The following is a 24,149-nucleotide window of genomic DNA, read 5'->3' on the forward strand; positions in this document are numbered from 1 at the left end:
ATATGTTCTTTTTGACAATTAATGCAACACCATTCCTCTTCAATTTGTCATTCCTGGCATAGTCAATCATGTGGTTGTCAGATTCAAAATGGTCAATACCAGTCCATTTCAGCTCACTAATACCTAAGATATTGATGTTGAAGCGTTCCATTTCATTTCTGGCAACTTCCAATTTTCCCAGATTCATACTTCGTACATTCAATGTTCTGATTTTCAATGGATGTTTACAGCTGTTTCTCTTTATTTTGAGTTGTGCCCCATCAGCAAATGAAGGTCCCATGGGCTTTACTCCATTCGTATCATCACGGTCAGCTCTACTTTGAGGAGGCAGCTCTTCCCAGTCGCATTTTGAGTGACTTCCAACCTGAGGGGCTCATTTTCTGGCACTATATCTGACAGTGTTTCTCTGCTATTCATAAGATTTTCAGTGACTAAATATTTGGAAGTAGTTTGTCGCTTTTTCTTCCTAGTCTGTCTTCATCTGGAAGCTCATCTGAAAACTGTCCACCATGGGTGACCCTGCTGGTATTTAAAATACCGGTGGCATAGCTTTCAGAATCACAGCAACTCAGAAACCACCACAGTATGACAAACTGACAGAGGAGTGGTAGAAATCATTAGGTAGTAAGTTAAAAATGTAGTCAGAACAATCCTTATTCCTTTTTCAACTTTTGCATTTCTCTTTCATAGGAAAATGAAACTGGGGAATAGCTGCACTTTTTTTCTATTATACTTAGTAATTTTGGTTTAGTATTTTCAAGATCCCTGGGTGGTACAAATCATATTCATTCTCCTGCTAATCTAAAGGCTGGCAGTTCAAACCCACCCAGTGGTACCAGGAAAGAAAGGTTTAGGTGATCAGTTTCTGTAAAGGTTACAGCCAAGAAAACCCTACAGAGCAGTTCTACTCTGCAACACTCGGACGGGGCTGCCATAAGTAAAAATCAACATAATGGCAATGCAGTTTTGTTTTGTTTTAAAATCTATTTTAATTTGTAAATAGAATAACTTCTTATTGCTAAGAATGGATTTCATTCTAAACTGTCAATAAAATAGGGAACCAACTACATCCTACTTTGGTGAGTAGTGACTGAGATCTTAAAAGCTTCTGAGCGATCACTTCAGGTTCAACTGTTGGTCTCTCCCTGTGCCGATGAAAGAAGAGTGATGACAATTGAAGATGCTTGGAATCAGTTAGTCCAATGGACCAATGGACCATGTGAACATCAGTCCCCATGACTCTGAGACCAGAAGAGTTAGATGGTGCCTGGCTACCACTACCAACTGTTCTGAAAGGGATCGTATTAGAAAGTCCTGACAGAGTGGAAGAAAATGTGGAACCAAACTCAAAATTATATATATATAAGGCCCAGTTTATTGGTCAGAAAGAGCCTAGATGAACCCAAGACTACGGCCCTCAATCACCCTTCAGGTCTGGAAAGGAATTCACCCTCCTGGCCTTCGGTAGGTGTATGGTGGGGACAACAGCATGGAGTGGTCAGCCATTCAAGATCAAAAGGGCCACATTTACTGAAGGACCAAGTTGAGAAGGGCTGGGAAGGAGGGAGACTGGAACTAGGAAGCAGAGGGGAGAATCGGGATAACGTGTTCCAGGGAGGAGACTGCAATCAGTGAGATGAAACAAAGTGTGTGATTCGTTGAATGTGAAACTGAGGATCTGCTCTGCAAACCTTCACTGAATTCACAATAAAAGGGTTAAAAACAAAAAACAAGTAATCCCTTATTCTAACTTTGAGGCTAGTGTTCTCTTATGGAGAGTCCAAAAGAGAAAAGGCCTACTTTTAGGGTAACTTGGTGAAATGTGATGCTCTCACACAAAAATTCAACTTACCTGAATTAGGTTTCTTTTCCTGAAAGATAATTCACAGTTAAAATTTTCCAGTCCTACAAATGTTGGTTTGGTTACTGACTATGCAGAATAAAAGTAGAATAGGATGAAAGCCCTTTTACCTACGTTTGTCTTCCTTTTTGGTTCTTTGGGTTGAAAAGCATCATTAGGAGCAAACATTATCAAAGTTGTTAAAAATATATAACATGTAAAAAAAACCTCTTTGTTTCAATCGACTTAATAAATAATGACCCACAGATTCTCTCATGAACATAGATTAAAGTCTATAAAGAGCCTTTACATTTTCCTAAGCAGTGAAAAATGATGCACTCTATTAAAACACAAGCAGCTTCTCCCGTTTCCCAATCATCAGAATACACCCGCTTCTCCTACAGAATTCAGTGGTACTTTCTGCCAAGGAAGAAGAAGTAAGAAAATAGGGGCTCCTGGTAGATCAAGACTAGGCAATATTAGGAAACCTCAAGTCCACACTTCTCTGTGCCTGGGGCTTTATCATCCCCTTATGTAACTGCAGAAGACAAGGTTGAAATTCTACCAGCCACCCTTATCTAGGTGTCGACTTAGAGAAAAATATTAAGTGAGGCGATAAAGATATAAACCATTTTCCTTATCTGACTTATACTGTCAAAGAAATAAAGCAAAACCTGGGGGATTCAAAGTTTGCATTTTGGATGCTGACCCAAATTCAAGCACATCAGTTCTTCCCATCTTGGCCTCATTTTCACTGCAGAGGTATGTACTGCTACAGGAAATCCTGTTTCAACACGGACTCTCTGTGAACTGGCATTTTAGGGTACCATTCTGTGGATCACACACGTATTCCAGGCAAGCTTTTATATTAACAGTACATTACAATAAACAAGGTAGACTCTAGCCAAGCTGCCAAAGCGCAGTGTTAAACGTCAATCATCAACTGCTTGTTTTATTCACACCAGATGCTACTTAAAAAAAGAAAAACTTGTTCAAAGTTATTTTTAACAACAAGAGCAACTGTTGTCTTTTTCAAGACTCAGAGAGTGAAATTCCCGTCATGGGGAACAACTGTCCCCTTCTCAGTGAGCCGGGCTGGAGCTGGGCTGCTGCAGGTTTAAGACCTTCTCTGTAATGTGGACACTACCCACTAATATACGACAACTCCAGACCAAAGAGAAGAAGAATGCTGGTGACGGAGCCTGGCATTCATTTACTTCCTGTTTCCTCAGTGAGTTGTTCTAAAAGGGTTGTTTGTGAAGACCTAGTGTGATTAAAAACATAGGCTGGGGAGGTTAGGCGCAGTGCTATTTTGGCTACATCTTGAATGCACCCAATATTGTTTTTTTTGTCCCCTTTTTGTTGTGGACACATGTACGGTACAAATACAAAAGCATCATACTGCCAACAAGAGACGGACGGATCATTAGGAATGAATGAAGAGCCAACAGAGTTGCCAGTTGTCAAGATACATGTGTAAGGTAGAAACATACAGTGACATAGGACTTTTACAGATTGAGAAGGCATGTCGGTGGGGACATGGTAGTTAGTTTTGTTGATATAAGTAAGCAGATAGCATTAGTTTTGCAATAAGATACACCAATTGTCCAAGAGACTATTAATAACCACTGTTTCTGGAGACTGCAGATCAGCAGATTTGACCTAATGCTAATAACACACTGGTTTGGATTAAGATCAGAAAGGCTATGCTCATAGGACAAACAGTGTATTTTATATAGCAATTAGGCTCCTGAAATTGGGAGGAAAAAATTAAAGTTTAATTATGGTCCATTATGCAGGGGCTCTTGGCTAACTGAAATTCCACACAGACACGATTATCGAAGTCAAGCCGATTAGCTTGCACATAACCACTAGTGGGACCCCAGGACTTAGCATGATGGCTACAGAAAGGGAAAGGGCAAAAATGGCTTTACTTTTCTTCTGTGGACAGGCGGTAAAGAGCTTCACCCAACTTCTCGAGTTTCTCCTTGTGTTCGAGGTCCTGGTACAAGCCTCTGGGAATATTGTCCAGACCATATAGCAATCCGTACAGGCACCCGGCAATTGTCCCAGTGGCTCCGCTCTCACCTGAAACATGAAACACAAGGTCCTTTGTGCACTTCGAGAAAGAACTGAGGACAGTGAACTTGAAAATTCACCAGGGCTTTTTCCACGTCACCAGGTCCCTGGGTGACACAAATCATTTGCACTGAACACTAACGTAAAGGTGGGTGGTTTGAACCAACCCGGTTGTGTTGCGGAAGAAAGTCCTGGTGATCTGCTTCCATCAAGATTTGTTGTTATTAAGTGTTATCGAGTTGTTTTGACTCATAGCTACCCTGCGCAGGGCTTGCAAGGAGCAGCCAGTGAGTTTGAACCACCAAAGATGCAGTTCAAACCAACCTTGTGGCCCAGTGCTTTATTCTACAGGTTCTGTGCTTTGGAATCGGTTCCGACTCATAGCGACCCTGTGTGGGGTTTCTGATGCTATAAATCTTTATGAGAGTAGAAAGTCTAATCTTTCTCTCATGGATCAACTGTTAGATCTGAATTGCTGACCTTCTGGTTAGCAACCCAGGTCATAATCCATTATGGACAGTGAATAAGGAAGACCGTAGGAGAATTGATGCTTTTGAGTTATGGTGTTGGAGGAGAATATTGAAAGTACCATGGGCTGCCAAAAGAACCAACAGATCTGCGTTGGAAGAAGTGCAGCCAGAGTGTTCCTTGGAGGCCAGGATGGCCAAACTTCATCTCCCATACTTCAGACATATTGTCAGGAGGGACCAGTCACTGGAGAAGGATATCATGTTTGGTAAGGTGGAGGGTCAGAGACAAAGAGGAAGACCCCCAGCGAGATGGATTGGCAAAGTGGCAGCATCAATGGGCTCAAGCATGGTAACAATGATGAGGTTGGCCCAGGATCGGGCAGTGTTTCGTTCTGTTATGCATAGGGTCGCTATGAGTCGGTGCCAATTCGATGGCATCTAACAACAACAACACCAGGGCTCCTTGCTCAGCATAGAATGTCAGTTATTTATTCTTTGCTGGAATTAAAGTCGTTGTGTACCATTGGGGTATTTCTACTTTAATTCCTATCAAAAGTTGGCATAGAGCTTTCCACGAGGAGGAGTAAATGGCTCTTACAAATGCATGTGCTGCCCTGGTGGAGGGGGGCGGGGGCTGAGGATGTCAGAAGGGTGCTGTAGAAGAAAAGGACGCCCCAAGGTCAGGCTCTGTGTCCAGTCTGAGTTCCCAGGCTTCCCTGGGCCCCATGAATTCCACACCTAACATCTCTGCCACATTTGGACACACACTAGTGCTCCCATCGTATCTTTCCCCTCAAGTTGCTGACACCTCTCTCACATGATCTGCATTAGGCTGTTTCTGCTGCTCTCCAGCTAAGAGTGCATAGCTACCAAGAAGATAGAGCTATCAAGATGACATTTCCCTTCAGTCTGCACAAAAATAGCTCCAGTCCTGAGGATCCGTCCCCAGTCTCCATGTCTTTGCTAGTTAGTCCTTGTAACTCCTCCACCCTGCTACTTTCTCAAGTTCTACCACCACTGCCAGCTCCTGTAGTGACTTTTGTCCCCTTCTGGGCTTTTTACCCAGCTGATGTATGTGTGTCTGAGCTCCTACTTTCTTTCAGAAGAAAGATCATATTGGGTTCTCTGGGAAATGTTAGCATCTCCAACCACTTGGTTGTTGTATTTCAGATGAGTTTTTAAGGATCTTTCTGGTGCTGAGGGTTGTGGCATGCAAAATACATGTCTCTAAAAATAGACAGCGCCCTGGTGGCGCTGTGAATTAATGCACTGGACTGCAAAGTCTTTGAACTACAAGGTTGGCGGTTCAAGCTTACCAGCTGCTCCTCAGAAACCGAGTCATTATGAGTCGGAACTGACTCAATGACACTTAACAACAGCAAACAATGACACTCTGATATTTATTAGAAGTCTGTGCCAAGCATAGATGTAAAGATTTTGCTTATGATCATCTTCTTTAATGTTGTTGTTGTTAAGTACGATGGAGTCAGTTCCGACTCATAGTGACCCCACACAGGGTTTCCGAGGCTGTAAATCTTTATGGGAGCAGAAAACCTCATCTTTTTCCCACGGAACAGCTGGTAGTTTCTAACTGCTGACCTGGAGGTTGGCAGCCCGATTCATAACCATTATGTTACCAGAGCTCCTTATCTTCTTTAATGCTTATAACAATTCTATATGTAGTGGTTACGAGTTGGGCTGCTAGTCTCACAGTCAGCAGTTCAAAACTACCAGCGGATCGATGGGAGAAAAATAAGGCTTTCTGCTCCCATAAAGATTTACAGCCTTAGAAACCTTCGGGTGCACAGTCGCTATGAATTGGAACCAACTCCACGGCACATCACCACCACCAGGCTCTACCATAAGCTAACGTGCATAACAGAGGGAAGCAAATTAATCCAGTGGAAGGGAATCAGAGTAGTTGTTACTTATTGGACATCTACTGCTTTTATAAAGTCACAGTGTGAAACTCAAAGGTGTTTTATCATGACTGTCACAACAACCGTGAAGGTGGGTGTTCTCTACTTTTTCAAGTGAGGCAATAGAAGCGCAGAGGATCAGTCAGCTGACATGACAGGCAGAATCAGGATTCAAACCCAGGTCTTTCTGACTCCCAAGTGCAACCTTTTTCTGACTTTGTACAGAGTTAGCAAGAATGAAGTGTTCAGTTCAGAACTCTGGCTTGGTTAACACTGCTAGAGAAATCTACCTTATTTACTCTTTAATCAGTAACTAGAAGGAAAAGGAGTCCTGGTGTGGCGCTGTAGGATAAGCACTGGACTGCTAGTTACAAGGTCAGTGATTCAAACCCACCAGCTGCTCCTCAGAAACCCTATACAAGTGGCTCTGACTCGGAACTGACTCGATGGCACTTAACAACGACTAGGAAGGGAAGGAGGCCCCTACATCTGGATTTCATCGGAGTCTTCCCTCTCTTTGCTGAGCTTAGTGCACCAGTCTGACAGGTTCAAACAGGGACTGTTGGTTACTCCTTAGGCAAGGGATCTGTTACAGGACCTGACGTCTGTATACCATCCGTGTCTGCACACACTGGGGTCACTGGAGGGCTGAGGGTCAGCAGCCTCTACTAGAGGTGCTGTTAAGACTGGACAGTAGAACCTAACTTTCTCTAGGGGAACGGGAGGCTGTCTCTCAGTGCCTGCAGCCCTAGGACATCGTGAGAGGGCACTTCTGAATGAGGAGGACATAGCTGGCCCCCTTGAAACCCAAAATCATTAAAGAAGGAAAAAACTCACCTCCATGAAACATGGCTCGGTTACAGAGCTCTGTCCAGTTATCCCCTGCTCCTAACAGGGCGTCATAGGCAATCATAGGGGCATCGTGGCCTCTTCGTCCTCCTCGCCCTTCCGAGCTCCATTTTTTGTACGTCTGATGAAAGAATCATAGATCAGAGGCACGTCTCCAAAACAAAGCCATGTTAGCTGGCAGCAAAGCGAAAGCACCCACAAGTTAGTTCTCATTGGATTAGGAATTCATTCATTGGTTATGCATTTATTGAGCATCAACTACAGGCCAGATATTCTTCCAGTGGTGGTGGAGGCGGGGGAGACAAGGGACAAAGAAAAGATTCTGTTCTCATGGATCTTCTGTTCCAATACTTGAAAAAGACATTAAGCAAGCAAACTAACAAATACTGTAATGATGAGCAGCAATAAAATTGTATGAAGAAAACTAAAACAAGGAAAGGGACAGAGAATACTGACAGGGACAATAGTAGGTAGAATGGTCAGGGAAGCCCTCTCTGAAGAGGTGGCATTTGGACAGAGATCTGAATAAAGTGAAGCAAGAAACCATGAATATCTAAAAGCTGAGTGTTTTAAACCAAGAGGTCAGCAAGAGAGAAGTCCCCAAGGTCAGAGGACACGGGTCTGGTCTAAAGACGAGGCAAGAGTGAGCTTGGCTGCAGAGGAGGGTGGTGGTGCATGCGGTCAGAACAGCAGGCTGGGCCTCGGAGACCATCAGAAAAACCTCGGGTTTTACTCTAAGTGCGATGGGCACCCAAGAAAGGGGTTTGAGCAAGATGGTGACACAGTGTGGTTCAGACTTTAAACGAGCCACTGAGGTTGCTGTATGGAGAAGAGAGTGAGGAGGGCTAGGAACCAAGACAGGGAGAGCAGAGGGGTGGGTGCTGGTGGTTGGCCTCCCCACACCCACTGTCTCCTGTCCACTAGTAACAGACCCGGAAGGTCCTCAGTGCTGTAATGCCTCCATTGAAGAACCATGTAGCTGAGCTGTCATGGCTTCTAGGTGAGGTGCGTGAGAGATAAACCAAGGGGCTGTAGGGATCACCTCAAAAGGGAAGGCGTGGTGGAACCCTCGTTGCTTGCTGGTGGGAATGTAAGATGAGACAGCCATTGTGGAACGCAGTTTGGTGGTTCTTCAAAAAGTTCTATAGAACTACCATGTTGTTGTTGTTGTTGTTAAGTGCCGTCGAGCTGACTCTCCGACTCATAGTGATCCCATATAGGGTTTTCAAGGAACAGCTGGTGGGTTTGAACTGCTGATTTTGTGGTTCACAGTCCAGTACTGATCCTACAGAGCCACACCAGGAGTTCAGGACTACCATATGACCCAGGAATCCTAACCCTACGTGTAGATCCCAAAGATTGGAAAATCGAAATGCAAACAGAAACCTCAGTAGTGCTATTCACCAGAGCCAAAAGGTGGAAAGAACCTAAATGTTCATTTCGTAGCAAGGTTTACCTTATCTCTCTCCTCTGCATCATAATTATCAGGAAAAGTGGCTTCCAGTTTTTCTTCTTCAGTGATTTTTCTCTCCTCCAAATAAAACTGCCATTTCGCTTCAAAGTAAAACCAATGCTCCTGGTATTCTAAATGCAAAGAACAGGGTAAGTGTGAGCAAGATGGCGGAAAGTGATTGTCATCCAGCCGGGGAGCAGGGAAGAGTTGGTGACTGGGCTAATGGGATGATAGAATGGATACAGGGAAAGATGGAGGCAAAACTTCCTCCACATGGTCGGGAGAAGTTGGGGAAACCTTAGCACTTGGGCCTCAGAGTAAACGATTTAGCAATTGCACCTGAGATTTGAAAATTGTTTATGTTTGTAGCTATTTTGAGACAATAACTAGGACGGTGGAGATGGCAGGGAGAGGGGAACTGGGCACCTCAAGAACTGGTTAACTATATTCTGAAACTAAGATAGCAATTGTAATAATTATAAGTGTATTCTCTTGAAAATTCTGAACCTCTGTGTGTATATTTTTATTAGTTCCAATGCCTACAAAATAGTTTTCAGTATTCCTAATTAACAACTTGAGGACTGAGATGAGCCTGCCCCAAGCCCTGGTATTTCCAATCACCTCATATGCATGTGAAAGCTGAACAGTAAATAAGGAAGACTGTAGGAGAATTGATGCTTTTGAATTATGGTGTTGGTGAAGAATATTGAAAGTACCATGGACTGCCAAAAGAACCAATCTATTTTGGAAGAGGTACAGCCAGAATGTTCCATAGAAGCCAGGATGGTGAGGCTCTGTCTCATATTTTGGACTTGCTGTCAGGAAGGACAAGTCCCTGGAGAAGGACATCGGGCTTGGTAAAGGGGAGGGTCAGTGAAAAAGAGGAAGACCCCCAACGAGATGGATTAACACAGTGGCTGCAGCAATGGGTTCAAGCATAACACCAACTTTGAGGACTGCGCAGGACCTGGAGTGTTTTGTTCTGATGTGCATGGGGTTGCTGTGAATTGGAACCTACTCAAACGTACTCATCAACAATCATTAACAGTTTGAGATCCATTCCCACAAATGCTGCAGTGGCTTCTTTAAGGTCATTTGGTGAAGAAGGTATTAACTTATAAATGAGTCTGAAGTATTCATTATAGACACTTACTGACAATATGAAATCGCATGCCAAATCTTTAGAAAACTATCTCGTTGACCCTACAGCCTGGATCTTGCCCCTTCAGACTCCTTTTTGTTCCCTAAAATCAAAGAACTTTTTGTCTACTTTTGAATGATGGTTATTGCAGGATTGTGTAAGCAACAGTATTTACCATTGCGATCTTCGACGACTCTCTCTTTTTTTAAGGTTTTTATTGTGAATTGAGTGAGAGTTTACATGGGAGAACATCAGTTTTATACTCATCCAATCATAGTTTGTTATATTGCAATGACTACAATCCTCTCCATGCATAATCATTCAACAGTATTTACTTCTATTCTCTTTGTTTTGTTTGTTTGTTTGGATGTACACAAAAACCCTCAGGAATATATAATCATTTGAACAACCAAAGGGCACATTCTGCAAGTCTGCCTCCTGGCCACCAGCACTCAGTCCCTCTCTTTCCATGAGTCTAGAGTCCTCAGCTGCTCCCTCTCTCCATGTGCCCATCACTGCCTCCATCTCTGGTGTCACTGCTTCTCTGGAGAGGGTCCCACATTCTGCTCATGCTCGTCTCCCTTGATGGCTCTAGAGTCCTTTGTTCCTGGAATGTAAGATTAACTACTCCCTCCTTTTTGTTACAAAACTTCTGCCTTCACAGTTGTGATAGTTGCAATTAGTCACAATAACAACAACTCATTATTCAATCATAAAAATCTTAGCCCCGTCTCCTTTCACCAGACCCTTCTAGACAAAATGAAAACTATTCAGTGGGGATTCTACCTTCCTCTACACACTCTGAAATTAAACTCCCTCTTGAAAATTTGTAAACCAGTCACTTCGTGCCTTTATAGCACCTACCCCCATTTTAGGTTTGTTGTTGTTAAGTGCCGTAGAGTTGGTTCAGACCCATAGCAACCCTGTTTAGGATTTCCGAGAAGCAGCTGGTGAACTTGAAATGCCAACCTTGCAGTCAAAACGGCTTTGCAGTCTGGCACATTAACCCATAGAGCCACACCAGGGTGGTCAATGTCTAAGTTACCCGTCTCTATCAACTCTGTGTACAGAGGGGATAGGATTGATCCTTGATGTGAAGACTCCTTCCCTTTCAGTTGGTATTTTGAGCTATTACATCCATAAGTATAGGTCAAGTTCATCAAATTGTAGCAATTTACACTTGTTTCCTTTATCAAATTTTATTATCTTCCTCAAGTTGAGTTCTGATTATCAAGCTATCAAGGCTAGGTCAAATGAGTACTAGCTGCAAAGTTGGGTGTTCTTGCACCTCTCCCCTCACTTCATATCAGTTAAATGCTTCACTCTCAGCTCTAGCCCTCGGTGGCTATGTCCTTGTCCATCAGCTCAGGAGTCTCCAAGTCCCACCATACTTCAGACCAACCAGTCCTTCCTCTCCTCTCTCTCACCTCCAGGTCACTGGGAGTCTATGGAACGTGGTTGAACTCAGCCTATGTCTTCATTGCTGCCTTTTCCCCAGTTCCACTCAACAGTAGACCAACGTGGTCACCAGCACTTACATGCCTGCTCGTGTATTTCCTTTGAGTTTCAGTCTCAGAGGGGGTTTGTCCTGAAGGGACTTGATGGCTTGCCTTAATGGCCCTCCAGCGAACAATTTGCTTGTCCTTGTAGTCAATCAGACTGCTGTTTTTGTTTTTTATTTTGATTTTTTCTTTCTTTCAAGAAGTATTCAAAGAACATTTAAGAGATGAGGACATGGGGAGAGGGAGCAGCTGAGGACTCTAGACTCATGGAAAGAGAAAGGCTGTGTGCTGGCAACCAGGTACTTGTGGCCAGGAGGCAGGCTTGCAGAATGTGCCCTTTGAGTGTTTAAATGATTATATATTCCTGAGTGATTCTGTGTATACCTCCCCCAAAAAATACAGGGAATAGAAGCAAATACTGTTGAACGATGATGTATGGAAGAGATTGTAATCTTTGCAATGAAACAATGAGTGTAAAACTGATGTTCTCCCATGTGAACTTTCACTCAATTCACAATAAAAACTTAAAAAAAAAAAGAAGGGATGCAACGGTGAACGGAAGGGAAATAAAAGATGCAGGAAGAAGAAGGTGGATGACTGTGGTCCCAAGAATTGCAATCACTGATATGAAACAAAGTATATGATTCGTTGACTATAAAGCTGATGATCTTGCCTGTTAACCTTCACTCAATTCACAATAAAAACTAAAAACAAAAAAAGAAAAGAAAATTTTAAAGGAACACAATTTGTGTCCTTGGAGGAAGACATAACTGCCATTTGGCATGGTATAAATCAAAGAGTGCAGAATCCTTTGGAGGAAGGGTTACAGAGAAGGAAATACCACCTTCAGAAGTGTGTAAACATAGATGGAGGAGATGTTGAGAAATAATAGCTTCACAGTTTGATATTTTTGTTTGATAAAATGATTTTATAGCATTACTTTTGTTGTTGGTGAAGAGTGAATTTATTTGTACATACCAGAGAAACCAGCCATGTACTTTAGCCTGATTTGGTGACCAGTTCTTTGGCCTTTGCCTTTTCCAGCTTGGTGAACTGAGCCACCCCCGAAGACGTTGCCTGTCCAGGGATGATGGATCTTGTCATATCTGTCATTGTAATTGGTCTTGATGGCTTCCACCAGCTTAGCCAGAGCTCCCTTGTATTCTGAGTTCACCTGCATGAAGGCCACAGTGGGGCAGGTCTTCCTGTGGACCAGCTGTCCCAGTGGGAACTTCCCATGGATGATGCAGGAAGACGACCAGCTCGATGGGGTTTCTGTCGTGTGTGGTCATCACCAACTGGACCTTCTTGTTCTCCACCAGGATGGTGACAGCACTGACCCCGGCCCACAGGACTGGAAGCCTCTTGGTGGGGAGGTCCCCCTTGTCTCCGGCTTGTACTTGTGAGCCAGCTGCAGTAGTTGAGTGGCCATCTGGCAGCCCAAGGTCTGGGTGAACTGGTTAATGGCAGGCACTTCCAGCTGCTTGTAGAGGTAGTCCGCGGTTTCTGCAGCTGGATGTAGCAGGGCTATGTGACAAAGTGGGTGAGGTCCCTTGTGGGCTGGGTGTCCTATCTCATGGCTAAGTTCTTGGGCTCTTTCTCAAACAGGAGATTCACCACCTTCTTGCCCTCCTGTTTCTTGAGGACAGCAGGTGCCGGCGCCATCTTCTTCCCCTTGGCCTTCTTTCTTTTCAGCATCTTGGGTGGATGGATCAGAGACGGTAGCAATACTTTTTGACTTACCCTTGTATTTGGGTGGGGGTTTAAATCAAGACGTAACCTCTTATCCAACTCAAGATTGGTCAACTTTGGAAATATATGTTCACGTATTAAAACATTGAATTACTTTGCTCATTGCTCTGACTGCCTGGGGACTTCACCATACAGACTAATCTCAGAAGGCCCTAGAAGAATATTTCCTGAGGGTCGTCTATGGGCTATTATTTTACCTGCATGACTTTAGTTGTTGTGCTAAAGAAAGGTTCTGTGTCATAAAAACTCCAGGTTAAACAAATTTAAAATAAAAATGGATTTATCTACAGGAAAAAGATGCCCTGATGGTACGGTGGGTTAAGCGTGGGTCTGCTAACCAATAGGTCCGTAGTTCAAACCTACCAGTCGCTCTGTGGGAGAAAGATGAGGCAGCGTGCTCCCATAAAGGTTTATGGTCTTGCAACCCAATGGAGCAGTTCACTCTGTCCCACAGTGTCATCATGATTCAGACTCGACTTGACCACAGTGGGTTTGTGTTTTGGGTTTATTCACAGAAATATTGCTCAAGCTTTAAAGTAGCTTATATACATTTTGATTTGCCAAGACAAAGGAGAAAATCTCAAAAGTATCTGATCAGTGAACCTGTTCCCCCGGTTTTTTTTATTTTTTATGAAATATTTTCTCTGACTGCTGTTTTTCAAAACAAAAAACTGTGATAAAATTGTCATGGAGTTCTAAGAATTCTGGGGAAATGTTCACCAATGTAAGAATTCAGTCTTTATGTAGTTTCATATTCTAATAATACTCATCTCTTTTACATGGTGTACGTGTGACTCTAGCTTGCCTTTGGGGGCATTCCTAGCTAGATGACTGCAGACCCAAGGATCTCGGGAATGCTGGCAGGAATCCCAGTCTATTTAGCTATTCCCCCCAACCCCCACCACCACCCCGGGCCTCAATCATCTGAGATGAGGAATTAAGTGACAACAACGATGTAAACAAAAGTAAAGTGCTCCCAATCATGTTCCGTAATGAACTTGATGGGGGATGGCTAAGCCAAGTGGAGAGACTGAATAATTACTACCGGAAAATAGTAACTTTGCTGGTTTTCATTTTTCATCTGAACCCTTTGTAAGTGTCATCCAGTGCTAGGCAAAAGCAGATGTGTATGCTTCCTTGGAAAATCTTTCTAGAAATCCTCCCAGAAGACTTTTTTTTTTTTAGAACACCATTTTCAGCATGTTGGAAGGTAATTACAAGTAAAACAGTGGATTTCCTATTTCAAGAAGACGTTAACTTCATGGTGTTTTACATTTTGAAAAATAAGCAGTTTAAATCCTCCAGGACAAACTAGGTAACTTGTGTTAGAAACCGTCCTCAGTAAATGAAGACTATCAAAGGCAGCATGAAGCTCATAACCCCGTCAGCACTGATGGCACATTCTGGAGAGTCCAAGACTCCTCCAGGAGAGTTAGCCATCTAAGGAGAGACCATGATTTCCCTGACCCTGCACTGGCTGGTCCAGTGCCCCTTCTACCTTAGGGAATTCATTCAGAAATGACTAAACAGAAAAACAAAATGTGAGAGGTCTGCCCAAACCATTAGAAATAGTATCCCCCGTAAGACCTATGACTGATAGATTGACTAATACCTACTTTGTTTGGCCCAAAAGGGTTGGAAGTCAGAAAGGATCAGAGATATTTGATTATACAAGTTTTGGATGTTCTTTGGGACAGATAGAACTTCCTGGGAGCAAATCTCATTAGTAGGCACAGATCTCTATTTAGGCTTCATGACATTGGTGGTGGTTTGCCATTGACTCAGTTCTGACTCACAGTGACCGTCTATTGGGTTTCATGGCTGTAAATCTTTATGGGAGCAGAAAGCCTCATCTTTCTACTGTAGAGCGACAGGTAGGTTTGAACTGCCGACCTTACGATTAACAGGCCAGCTCATAACCCGCTATGCTACCAGGGCTCCTTTCATGACATTGAGACTTAAAAACATGTTAGGTCAGATAGATTAAGTCCAAGAACACTGTGGAATGGTAGATTTGATTTCTCCTTCATTCCTCCTTTAATAAATAGGATACTTCACTTTGTGAACCTAATTTGGCAAATTAAACGTAACATGCACTCCGGTTTCTCCTTTTGCAGTCACTAATCAGAAATAGAGGCCAGAGTGACCAGACTCTGTCTCTCATCTTCCGGACATATTGTCAGGAGGGTCCAGTCCTCAGAGAAGGACATCAAGTTTGGTAGGGTGGAGGGTCCGCCCAACGAAATGGACCGGCACAGTGGCAGCAGCCATGGGCTCAAATGTAGCAGCGATTGGGAGGTTGGCCCAGGTTCTGTTACACACAAGGTCACAGTGAGTCGGTACAGACTTGATGGCACCTAACAACGACAACAAATCAGAAATAGAAGGAGCCCTGGCAGCACAGTGGGTTAAGCACTGGGCTGCTACCCGAAAAGTTGGTGGTTCAAACTCACCAGCTGTTGAGGAGGAGAAGGATGAGGCTTTCTGCTCCTGTAAAGATTTATAATCTAAAGAACCGTTCTACTGTGTCTTTAGGGTCACTCTGACTCAATGCAGTGGGTATCAGAAATAGAGGTGATGGTGGCAGAGTCTCCGAAGACACTAAGCCCCAAAGCGCTCAGAGGCTGTGGCGATGAAGACTCTAGTGTTGCACATACCAGTGCCACCTTCAAGAGATGTCGGCCTTTGGGCCATGTAATCATCTCAGATGTTCTTTGTGGAGTCAACACTAAGCATACTGACCCAGTGCGCATTCTCTTGGATTCACCTTGGGTCACCTTGAAATATTTGGGAGGTGGGTGTTGAGTGTGAATTAAGACTACCTTCTTTTCTGGGTGTTGGTGCTTTAGAAAATGTGATGGAAACGGAAGCCGCGCTCACCTGCCATATGCCGAATGGTCTTTTTACAATATTCCTCAGCCAGCGGAACCACCTTCATCATCTCTCTGCCCCACTGCACGAGTGGCTTTCCTTGTATGGCGTAAGACACAAACAGGGCTGTGCACAGTGACCCCAGAAATCCTAGAGAGGAGCATGGAGAGTGGGGGAAGCAGAAGACAATGGTGTCACTTGCTCAGAAATCATTTATCCGTACAGAGAGCTTTCCAGGTCTGGAAAAAACATGCATTTCTAGAAAGAACTACAGTGTTGTTAGGATGATACCTAGCAACCTCTGGGCATTTTGAAAGCAAAGGATATCATGCAGAACTTAAAAAACATCAGGAAAATGGTGATGCTAACTTAATAAGTGTAAGGAGGTTGTTGTTGTTGTCAGGTGCCATCGAGTCGGAACTGACTCATAGCGACCCCATGCACAGCAGAACAAAACAATGTCCGATCCTGGGCCAACCTCACTACCGCTGCCACACTTGACGCCATCAGTGATGCCACCTGGCTGATCAATCTCGTGGGGGTCTTCCTCTTTTCCTCTGACCCTCCACCTTACCCAGCAGGACATCCTTCTCCAGCGACTGATCTCTCCGGACAATGTGTCCAAAGTAGGAGAGACGAAGCCTAGCCATCTTGGCCTCCAAGGAGCACTCTGGTTGCACTTCTTCCAAAACAGATCTATTGATTCCTTTGGCAGTCCATGGCACCCTCAGTATTCTCCTCCAACACCACAACTCAAAGGCATCAATTCTTCTACAATCTTCCTTATTCACTGTCCAGCTTTCGCATCCGTATGAGGTTATTGAAAATACCATGGCTTGGGTCAGGTGAACCTTAGTCCTCAAGCTTACATCTCGAAGATATATTTATCCATTTGAGTCTAAACACTGGATTACTCACCTTAGAGAATTTAGAATTTAAGGAGCCCTAAGCATAGTAGTTGGAACCGACTCCACAGCACTTAACAACAACAATACAACAATTGTAGTGGTTATGAAACGGGCTGCGAACTGCAAGGTCAGCAGTTCAAAACTATCAGTGGTTCTGCGGGAGAAACATGAGGCTTTCTGCTCTCGTAAAGATTTACAGCCTCGGAAACTCTGTGCAGGGTCGTTATGGGTCGGCACTGACTAGATAGCAGTGAGATCCCTCGTGGGCTATAGGTCAGGCACTGGGTTGCTAACCACAAGGTTGGTGGTTCAAACTCATAGCCACTCTATGGGAGAAAGATGAAGCTTTCTGCCCCAGTCATGATCTCTAGTCTCCGAAACCCTCCATACAAGGTCATATGAGTCCAAATCAGTGCAATGGCAGTGGATTTCAGCTTTTGGTTTTGGATTATCCCTCAAGGGGCACTGGTGGTGCCTTGGTTAAGCTCTGGGCTGCTAACGGAAAGGTCAATTGTTCACACCCACTCGACAGTTCCACAGAAGAAATGACCTGGCGATTTGCTCCCACAATGCCACAGCCCAGGAAAGCCAATGAAGCAGTTCTACTCGGTTCTACAGAGTCACTATGTATAGAAGCAACTCAACAATATACAACTAAACCATTTCTCATACTGTGTGCTCTGGTGAATTCAACGTATACGGCAAAATTTGGTGTTGGGCTTGTTCTCATTTTATTTCTGCGCTTGTCACTAGTACTAAAGAAATTTCTTTTTAAATCAAACTATTGTGCTTCCCCCCCCCCCCCTTCTTATTTTCTTTGGTATGTCAAGTTTAAAAATTATGCTTACTGGAAAACATGTGAGTTTAAAAAACAACAACAAAAAAAGATTGTTAGGGAATGGCTTAAGTTTTGGAACATGATCCTCATCAACATTCCAGGTAAGCAGGCAGAACCAAGTACTGCCCTCAGCAAAGCAATCTGGAGGGAAAGGAGGAAACCCGTGGGAAGCGTCTGGAGGACACTGGGTCCTGCAATGTTGCTTTCCAATTGTACGTGTGGCGGACACTGATTTCCTAGTGTCACCTGGGGATCAGGCACTTTAAATTGTTTTGGTGACTGGATTCCTGATGGTCACCACAACTAATGACACATTAATTAACCAGCCGGATGGAGGTCTCAGGGTCAGTCAGTTCTCATGGAACAGAGCCCGGTTAATGTCCTTCACCAGGCAGGTGCTGCCGGCTCTGGCCTTCTTAGAAACTACGGTAGAATACATTAGGTAGGAACTTCGAGTAAACAAATTCAAATTATTTAGAATTATCCTGGTCATCACAAGACAAAAAGTGCCCCAGGACTGGCAGGGAAATCTCAGAACTCTTGATGGTACCGTCTCTACATCGAATCTGCCTGTTTCCAAGGAAGTAAGAGCATTTAGTTATTATCATTGGCAGTAATAGTTGTCATCGTGTGTCATGGGTTATTTGGTGTCCCTGTCCCTCATATAATGCTGTAGGATAAGCACTGGACTGCTAACCACAAAGTTGGTGGTTCAAACCCACCAGAAACCCTATACAGGGTCGATGTAAATAGAAACTGACTTGACGGCATTTAACAATAACAACAATCCTGCAAAATATGTTCCGACTTGGCTGGACCATGATTCTCAGCGCTTTGGCAGTTACATAATAATGCAATTGGTAGGTTTGCAATGATACAATTACCCCCACGATGTGATCTTAGATGCTCAGCCAATCAGTTATAAGGGGAATCAGGTCGGGTGCGCATCCTTACTCAAGTCAGTCCTGATCCAGTGTAAGTGGAGTTTCCCTGTTTGTGGCCCGTATGGCCTTCTATCTAACAAGAAATAAAATGAGATGGAAGCAAGCAGGGAAGGAGGAATCTACGAATCACGGAGAGTTCAGTGTGTCCTTGGAACCTGAGGTCACTGTGCTAACAACCTTCTAGACTCAGGGGAAGACTGATACCAAGACACTTGGAATGTCAAGGATTGTCAGGTCTACCAAATGTTGAAAAGACAAAAGGACCTTTTCCCAGATTCAACACCGAGGGAAAAAATTCTCTGTCCACACTTGTTGTTGAGTGGTGTCAAGTCAACTCTGACTCATAAAGACCCTGTCTACAGTTCCCTGGAGCTAGTAACTGCAATACAGACTTCTAGCCTCCTGAAGAGAGAGAATAAATCTCTGTTTACTAAAGTTATCTATTTGTGCTCTTTCTGTTAGAGCAGCACCAGAGACCTAAGGCACCAGATGCCAGGTACTATTCTAAGCACTTTTCTTGTGTAATGCCTTCCATTTTTACCACAAGCTCATGAGATGGGCATTATAATCATCTTCATGAACTTGGATGAGAAACTTGAAGTACTGAGAAATTATGCAACTTAATTACATAAGACTGCAAACCACAAGGTCAGCAGTTCACACCCACTAGCTGCTCCTCAGAAACCCTATACAGGGTCGCTATGGGTCAGAACTGACTCAACGGCACTTAACAATAACAACAACAATTATATACACAGTATAAGTTGTGGAAAAGTAAAGATTTTAAGTGGCTACATCAATTTGGTCTATATGAAGCAAATGAAATATACTTGGGAGACCATATAATTGTAAAGAAAAGAAAATGAGCTTTGGAGTCAGGTGGATCTGCTTTCAAATCCCGGTTTCACCACCCATTAAGTGCAAAACCCTGGGCAAGTTATTTACTGTGTTTTGAATTACTGTTTCCTCTTCTGTAAAATGGGGATAGCAATACCGACCTTGCAACGGTTATTGCGAGGACTAAATAAGTGTAGAATGTGCCTAGAACTGGGTGTGGTGTGTAGTCCATTGATTGCTCTCATAAGCTTCTGACTCACCCAATAAAGTGCATTGTGTATTCAACTGAAAGGTTCCCTAAATTTTGGAGAGGGTGGTACTGTTGGAGGACTCAATTATGGATCATTTCTAAAGTCCAGTGTTAGAGTCATTGAAATAAAAATAGTCTAACTTTCAGATCCAGGGTTCTAACTATTGTCTTATCATGCCATGAGTCGACTTGATGCCACCTAACAACAACAAATCAAGCCAACGCTCTGCTTCCTGATACGGCATATTTTAGCTCTGGAGTCTTGGACAAATGCATGTTGTCATAAAAATAGCAACACTTGTTTTGAAGGGTTCTTTGAAAATTTAAAAAGGGAATGGAGTTAAAAAGCACTTGCAAATATTGAGTACATTTGAGCCCTTAAAACCTTTTCAATCATGATCCAAGAAACATGTTAATTGCTTAACTCTTAAACATATGAAATCCTATTTCTTTAGTAAAAGTGGGCAACATGTTAACGAACTTTTTAGAAATTTAAATTCCCAACCCAAATTCTTATGCTAATTACATTGCTTATCAATGTTCAATATTTTCATGTTTGAAGGTTTTATATATATATATTTTTTAACTGACTTTTAGTTGAACCAATTACTGTATGTCCAGCAAGAAGTCATTTTTAACTGAGATTTTGCCAACTGGCTGAATTGTATACCTTTCCTCTTAAAGTTTCAGTATTTAGCACTTTACTTGTTGAGCTCCCTGCTTACACTGTCATGAGCAGCATGAACTCATGGGTAGATTTGTCACATAGCCTCACAGGGTGGCGTCTCCTGAAACACTGCCCCAGTCTGAGCAAATGTCATTTCAATGACTGTGCTCAACCGGTGTTTTCTCTCCTCTCCCGAGTGATGTCAGATGAAATGACCAGACAGGGAAACCTTGAAAGAGGAAAACTGGTCCCCAGAGAACAGCCAGCAGTCTTTGGACTATGTGTGGAACTAGGGCAGACCATGTTCATCTAATTTCACAGCTGCTTACAGGTGTAAGAATTTTAAGTCATTTTTTCTTTTTTTTTTTTTAAATCCTGAGCTTTGCCTTCAATTGCCTTTCCAATTCAGGCTCCAAAGTAAAGTCTGGCGCCACTCGCTTGTTTGACCTCTCCCTGCGTCCCTCAGTCTGATGGGTGTGTGGGAAAAATAACAGACAATGATTGACTCACATTGTGCATGTACAACAGGGTAAGCACCACTGAGATGACTTTTACTTATTATTTAATTAGTTTTAATCTCATATTAAGGAGCTCTGGTAGTGTTGTGTGTACGAGCTGGGCTGCTAATCTTAAGATCAGCTGTGTGAAACAACCAGTTGTTCTGCAGGAGAAAGATGAGGCTTTCTGCTCTCATAAAGATTCACAGCCTGGGAAACCTTACACAGGGTCACTATGAGTCAGAACCGACTCCACGGCACCTCCAGCACCACCATCCTCATATGGAGGTGAGTATTATCATCATAACTAGACATGAGTATTATCATCATAACTACCCCTGAGTTAGAGAGGAGGAAATGGAGCCTATAGAGGTAGTTAAAGGAACTTGTCCCATTCACACAAGGAGCTCTGGTAGCGTAGTGGTTACAAATCAGGCTGTGAACCTTAAGGTCAGCAGTTAGAAACTACCAGCTGCCCTGTGGGAGAAAGATGAGGCTTTCTGCTCCCGTAAAGATTTACAGCCTCGGAAACCCTGTACAGGGTCGCTATGAGTCGGTTCCAACTCCACGGCACATAACTACCACCACCACCATTCATACAGCTAGTAGTGCAGCCTGCTTACAGTGGGCCCGGCTCAAAGTCTCTATGCTTAGTCACCATGTCAGGGGTGAAATGGAGCTCCCTAGCAGAGGGTACCACACAGAGCAGGAAAATAACTATGAATTGCTGGATTCGGCTTCATTATTGAAAACATACTACACAGATTATTTTTCATTACTCCAACGCTAGTTTCATTCAGATCATTGTTGCCCTCCTTTTTTTTTTTGGATGTAAAAGATATCAAAACCTAATTATTAGAAAAATAAACCACGATTTCACTTGTACTTCCCTAACATCACCATACTCATCACCAACCCTGATGTTAGGATGAAAACAAACATAAGCAAGCTGAAGAATAAAAAAAGAAACTTGAAATCCCTAAACAAATCAGCAGACAACAACAAACGTTGAGGTGACTGTATGGACTTTCAGTCTGGTACATGGAGAACAAGATGGCGGCAATATGGGTGGATCTGGTAAAAGGGCAAGGGGGACAGATGTGGAGGGATTTGATGACTCAGTTGTGAATAACTGTGAGCAAGAGAAACTGGATTGTCACAACTGTAATTGTAGAAGATGTGAATCTGAGAGGGGGTGTAGTTAATCTTTCACTTCGGGAACAGATGATCCCAGGATCATCAAGAAGGAAGAGCATGAGTGGACTGTGAGACCCTACCTAGCAGAGCAATGACTGCAGAGATGGATTGGTGGCTGTGTGCCTGCAGGCAGGAGACTGGCTTGCAAAATGGGATGGATGTATATGTTTTTGTTTGTAAACGTACATCTAGTCTTTTTGCCTTGTTCATTTGTGAACTATAAGATGTAAATCAGGAGTCATAGGGAGAAGGGAAGGAGGATAAATGTTTTTACAGGGAGGGGATAGACATCACTGAGATGAAATTACGTGTAGGTTTTGCTGAATGTAAACCTGATGATCTTGTCTGTAAACCTTCACCCAATTCACTATGAAAAGTTTCAGAGAAAAAAGAGGGAGGAAGTACAAGTGGGGTGAAGAATGACAAAATGGGCCCCTGGAAAACAAGGCATTGGGCATTCTGTTATGCTTAACAAGACACACACTGCTTAGGGGCATGGCTCTGGCATCGGATCCACCAGCAGTATTACCTGTAGGATGGTTATGTGTCATCCTTCCACACTCGATGCTGACTTCAACAAGAGTTTCCAGCCGCTCAGGCTTCCAGTACCGCATGCCGATACACATTGCTTTGGTGGCAGCCCCAAATCCTGAACCTACAGAAAAAATCATAGCTGAATTTAGACCTTTGCCCCAATAATTCCACCTTTGCCAATCTAGCTTTTATAAATGACTTGGGGTGGGGGGGAGTGCAAAAGTGTATATAACATTGGCCACCTAAAATGGCTATAAAGGCATGAAGTGATTGGCTGACAAGTTTTCAAGAGGTAATTTAGTTTTAGAGGGTGCAGGGGAAAGTTGAATCTCCACTGAGTGGTTTCCAACCTGTCTGGACGGAGCTGGTGAAAGGAGATGGGGATAAGCCTCTAGTGGTTCAATAGTGAATAATTGCTATCAGGACTGAACTGTGAGTGTTGCAAATGTAAAGCTAGATGTTTTGTGACAAAAGGAGGGGAGTGGTTGATCTTGCAGTCCAGGAACCAAGATCCCAGTGACCATCAAGGGAGAAGACTGGAGTGCAGGACCCTACCCAGAGAAGCAGTGACACCAGAGATGGAGGCAGAGCCGATGACGTGGAGAGATGGAGTGGCTGGGGATTCTGGACTCTGGGAGGGAGAGGGTCTGTGTGTTGACTGCCAGGGGGCAGGCATGCAGGGTGTGCCCTTTGGTTGTTTGAATGGTTATATATTCCTGAGAGCTTCGGTGTACATAAAACAAAAAACAACAGAAGGAATGGAAGCAAATGCTGTTGAGTGATGATGCACGGAGGGGATTGTAATTATTGCAATGAAAGCTGATGTTCTCCCTGTAAACTATCACTCAATTCAAAATAAAAACTGAAAAAAAAAATTGTATATAGTAACATGCTTATTATATTGTTCTGTGCCGTCCAGATGTTTTTGGCTCACAGAGAACCTATGAGACAGCGCAGCTCTGTGCCACCCAGTTTCCAAGGTGGCAGAACTCTGATAGAAGCAGACTGCAGTGCTTTAACCATCGTGGGATCAGGACTTCCCACCTTCATCAGAATGGCATTTAAATGTGTGAAACATAGGCAAAGAATTAGAATTCCTGACAACAGAAAATAGAAGAAATAAATTATGATGCATCTGTATGTGGAAATATTATTTAACCATTAAAAAATTTTTTTTGATGCATTAGGAATGTTAATCAGATGCTCTGGTTGGGGAAAATGTGGAAGATAGAATTGTATATAAGGAATGTTTTCAAACATATATGAGGGTGCTTCAAATGTTCCAGGAAAAAATGATTTAAGAGATAATGGCGTTTTCCCACAAACTTTCTGAAACTCCCTTGTATTTATATTTTTCATTTTAAAACAGCTTCAGGGAGTTGTAACTGCCAAAATAAACTATACATTTAAAATGTACAAGTAGACATATGGTGTTAGCGCCATGGAGGTGCTTCCAACTACAGCAATCTTGTATAAGGTTTTCAAAGCTTTTAAAAAATCTTCAAGGGAGCAGAAAGCCTCATCTTTCTCCTGTGGAGTGGCTGATGGGCTTGAACCATGGACCTTGTGGTTCACAGTCCAATGCTTATTGTATGGTGTCA

General features: G+C 43.2%; 1 protein-coding gene across 1 annotated transcript in view; it reads right to left on the reverse strand.

Moving 5' to 3' along the window:
• Positions 1-3,770: 3,770 nt before the first annotated feature.
• The window catches only part of ADPRHL1 (ADP-ribosylhydrolase like 1), a 47,754-nt gene continuing 27,375 nt past the window's right edge, over positions 3,771-24,149 (reverse strand). Inside the window, exons 3-7 of the mRNA XM_006851521.1 lie at positions 22,544-22,669; positions 15,886-16,026; positions 8,614-8,741; positions 7,146-7,278; positions 3,771-3,928 (exon numbers count right to left, since the gene is read on the reverse strand). Coding sequence (XP_006851584.1) covers positions 3,771-3,928; positions 7,146-7,278; positions 8,614-8,741; positions 15,886-16,026; positions 22,544-22,669 — 686 coding nt within the window. The remainder of the gene's footprint in view (positions 3,929-7,145; positions 7,279-8,613; positions 8,742-15,885; positions 16,027-22,543; positions 22,670-24,149) is intronic.

The sequence above is a fragment of the Chrysochloris asiatica genome, unplaced genomic scaffold (assembly GCF_000296735.1).
Source record: "Chrysochloris asiatica unplaced genomic scaffold, ChrAsi1.0 scaffold00029, whole genome shotgun sequence".
NCBI lineage: Eukaryota > Metazoa > Chordata > Mammalia > Afrosoricida > Chrysochloridae > Chrysochloris > Chrysochloris asiatica.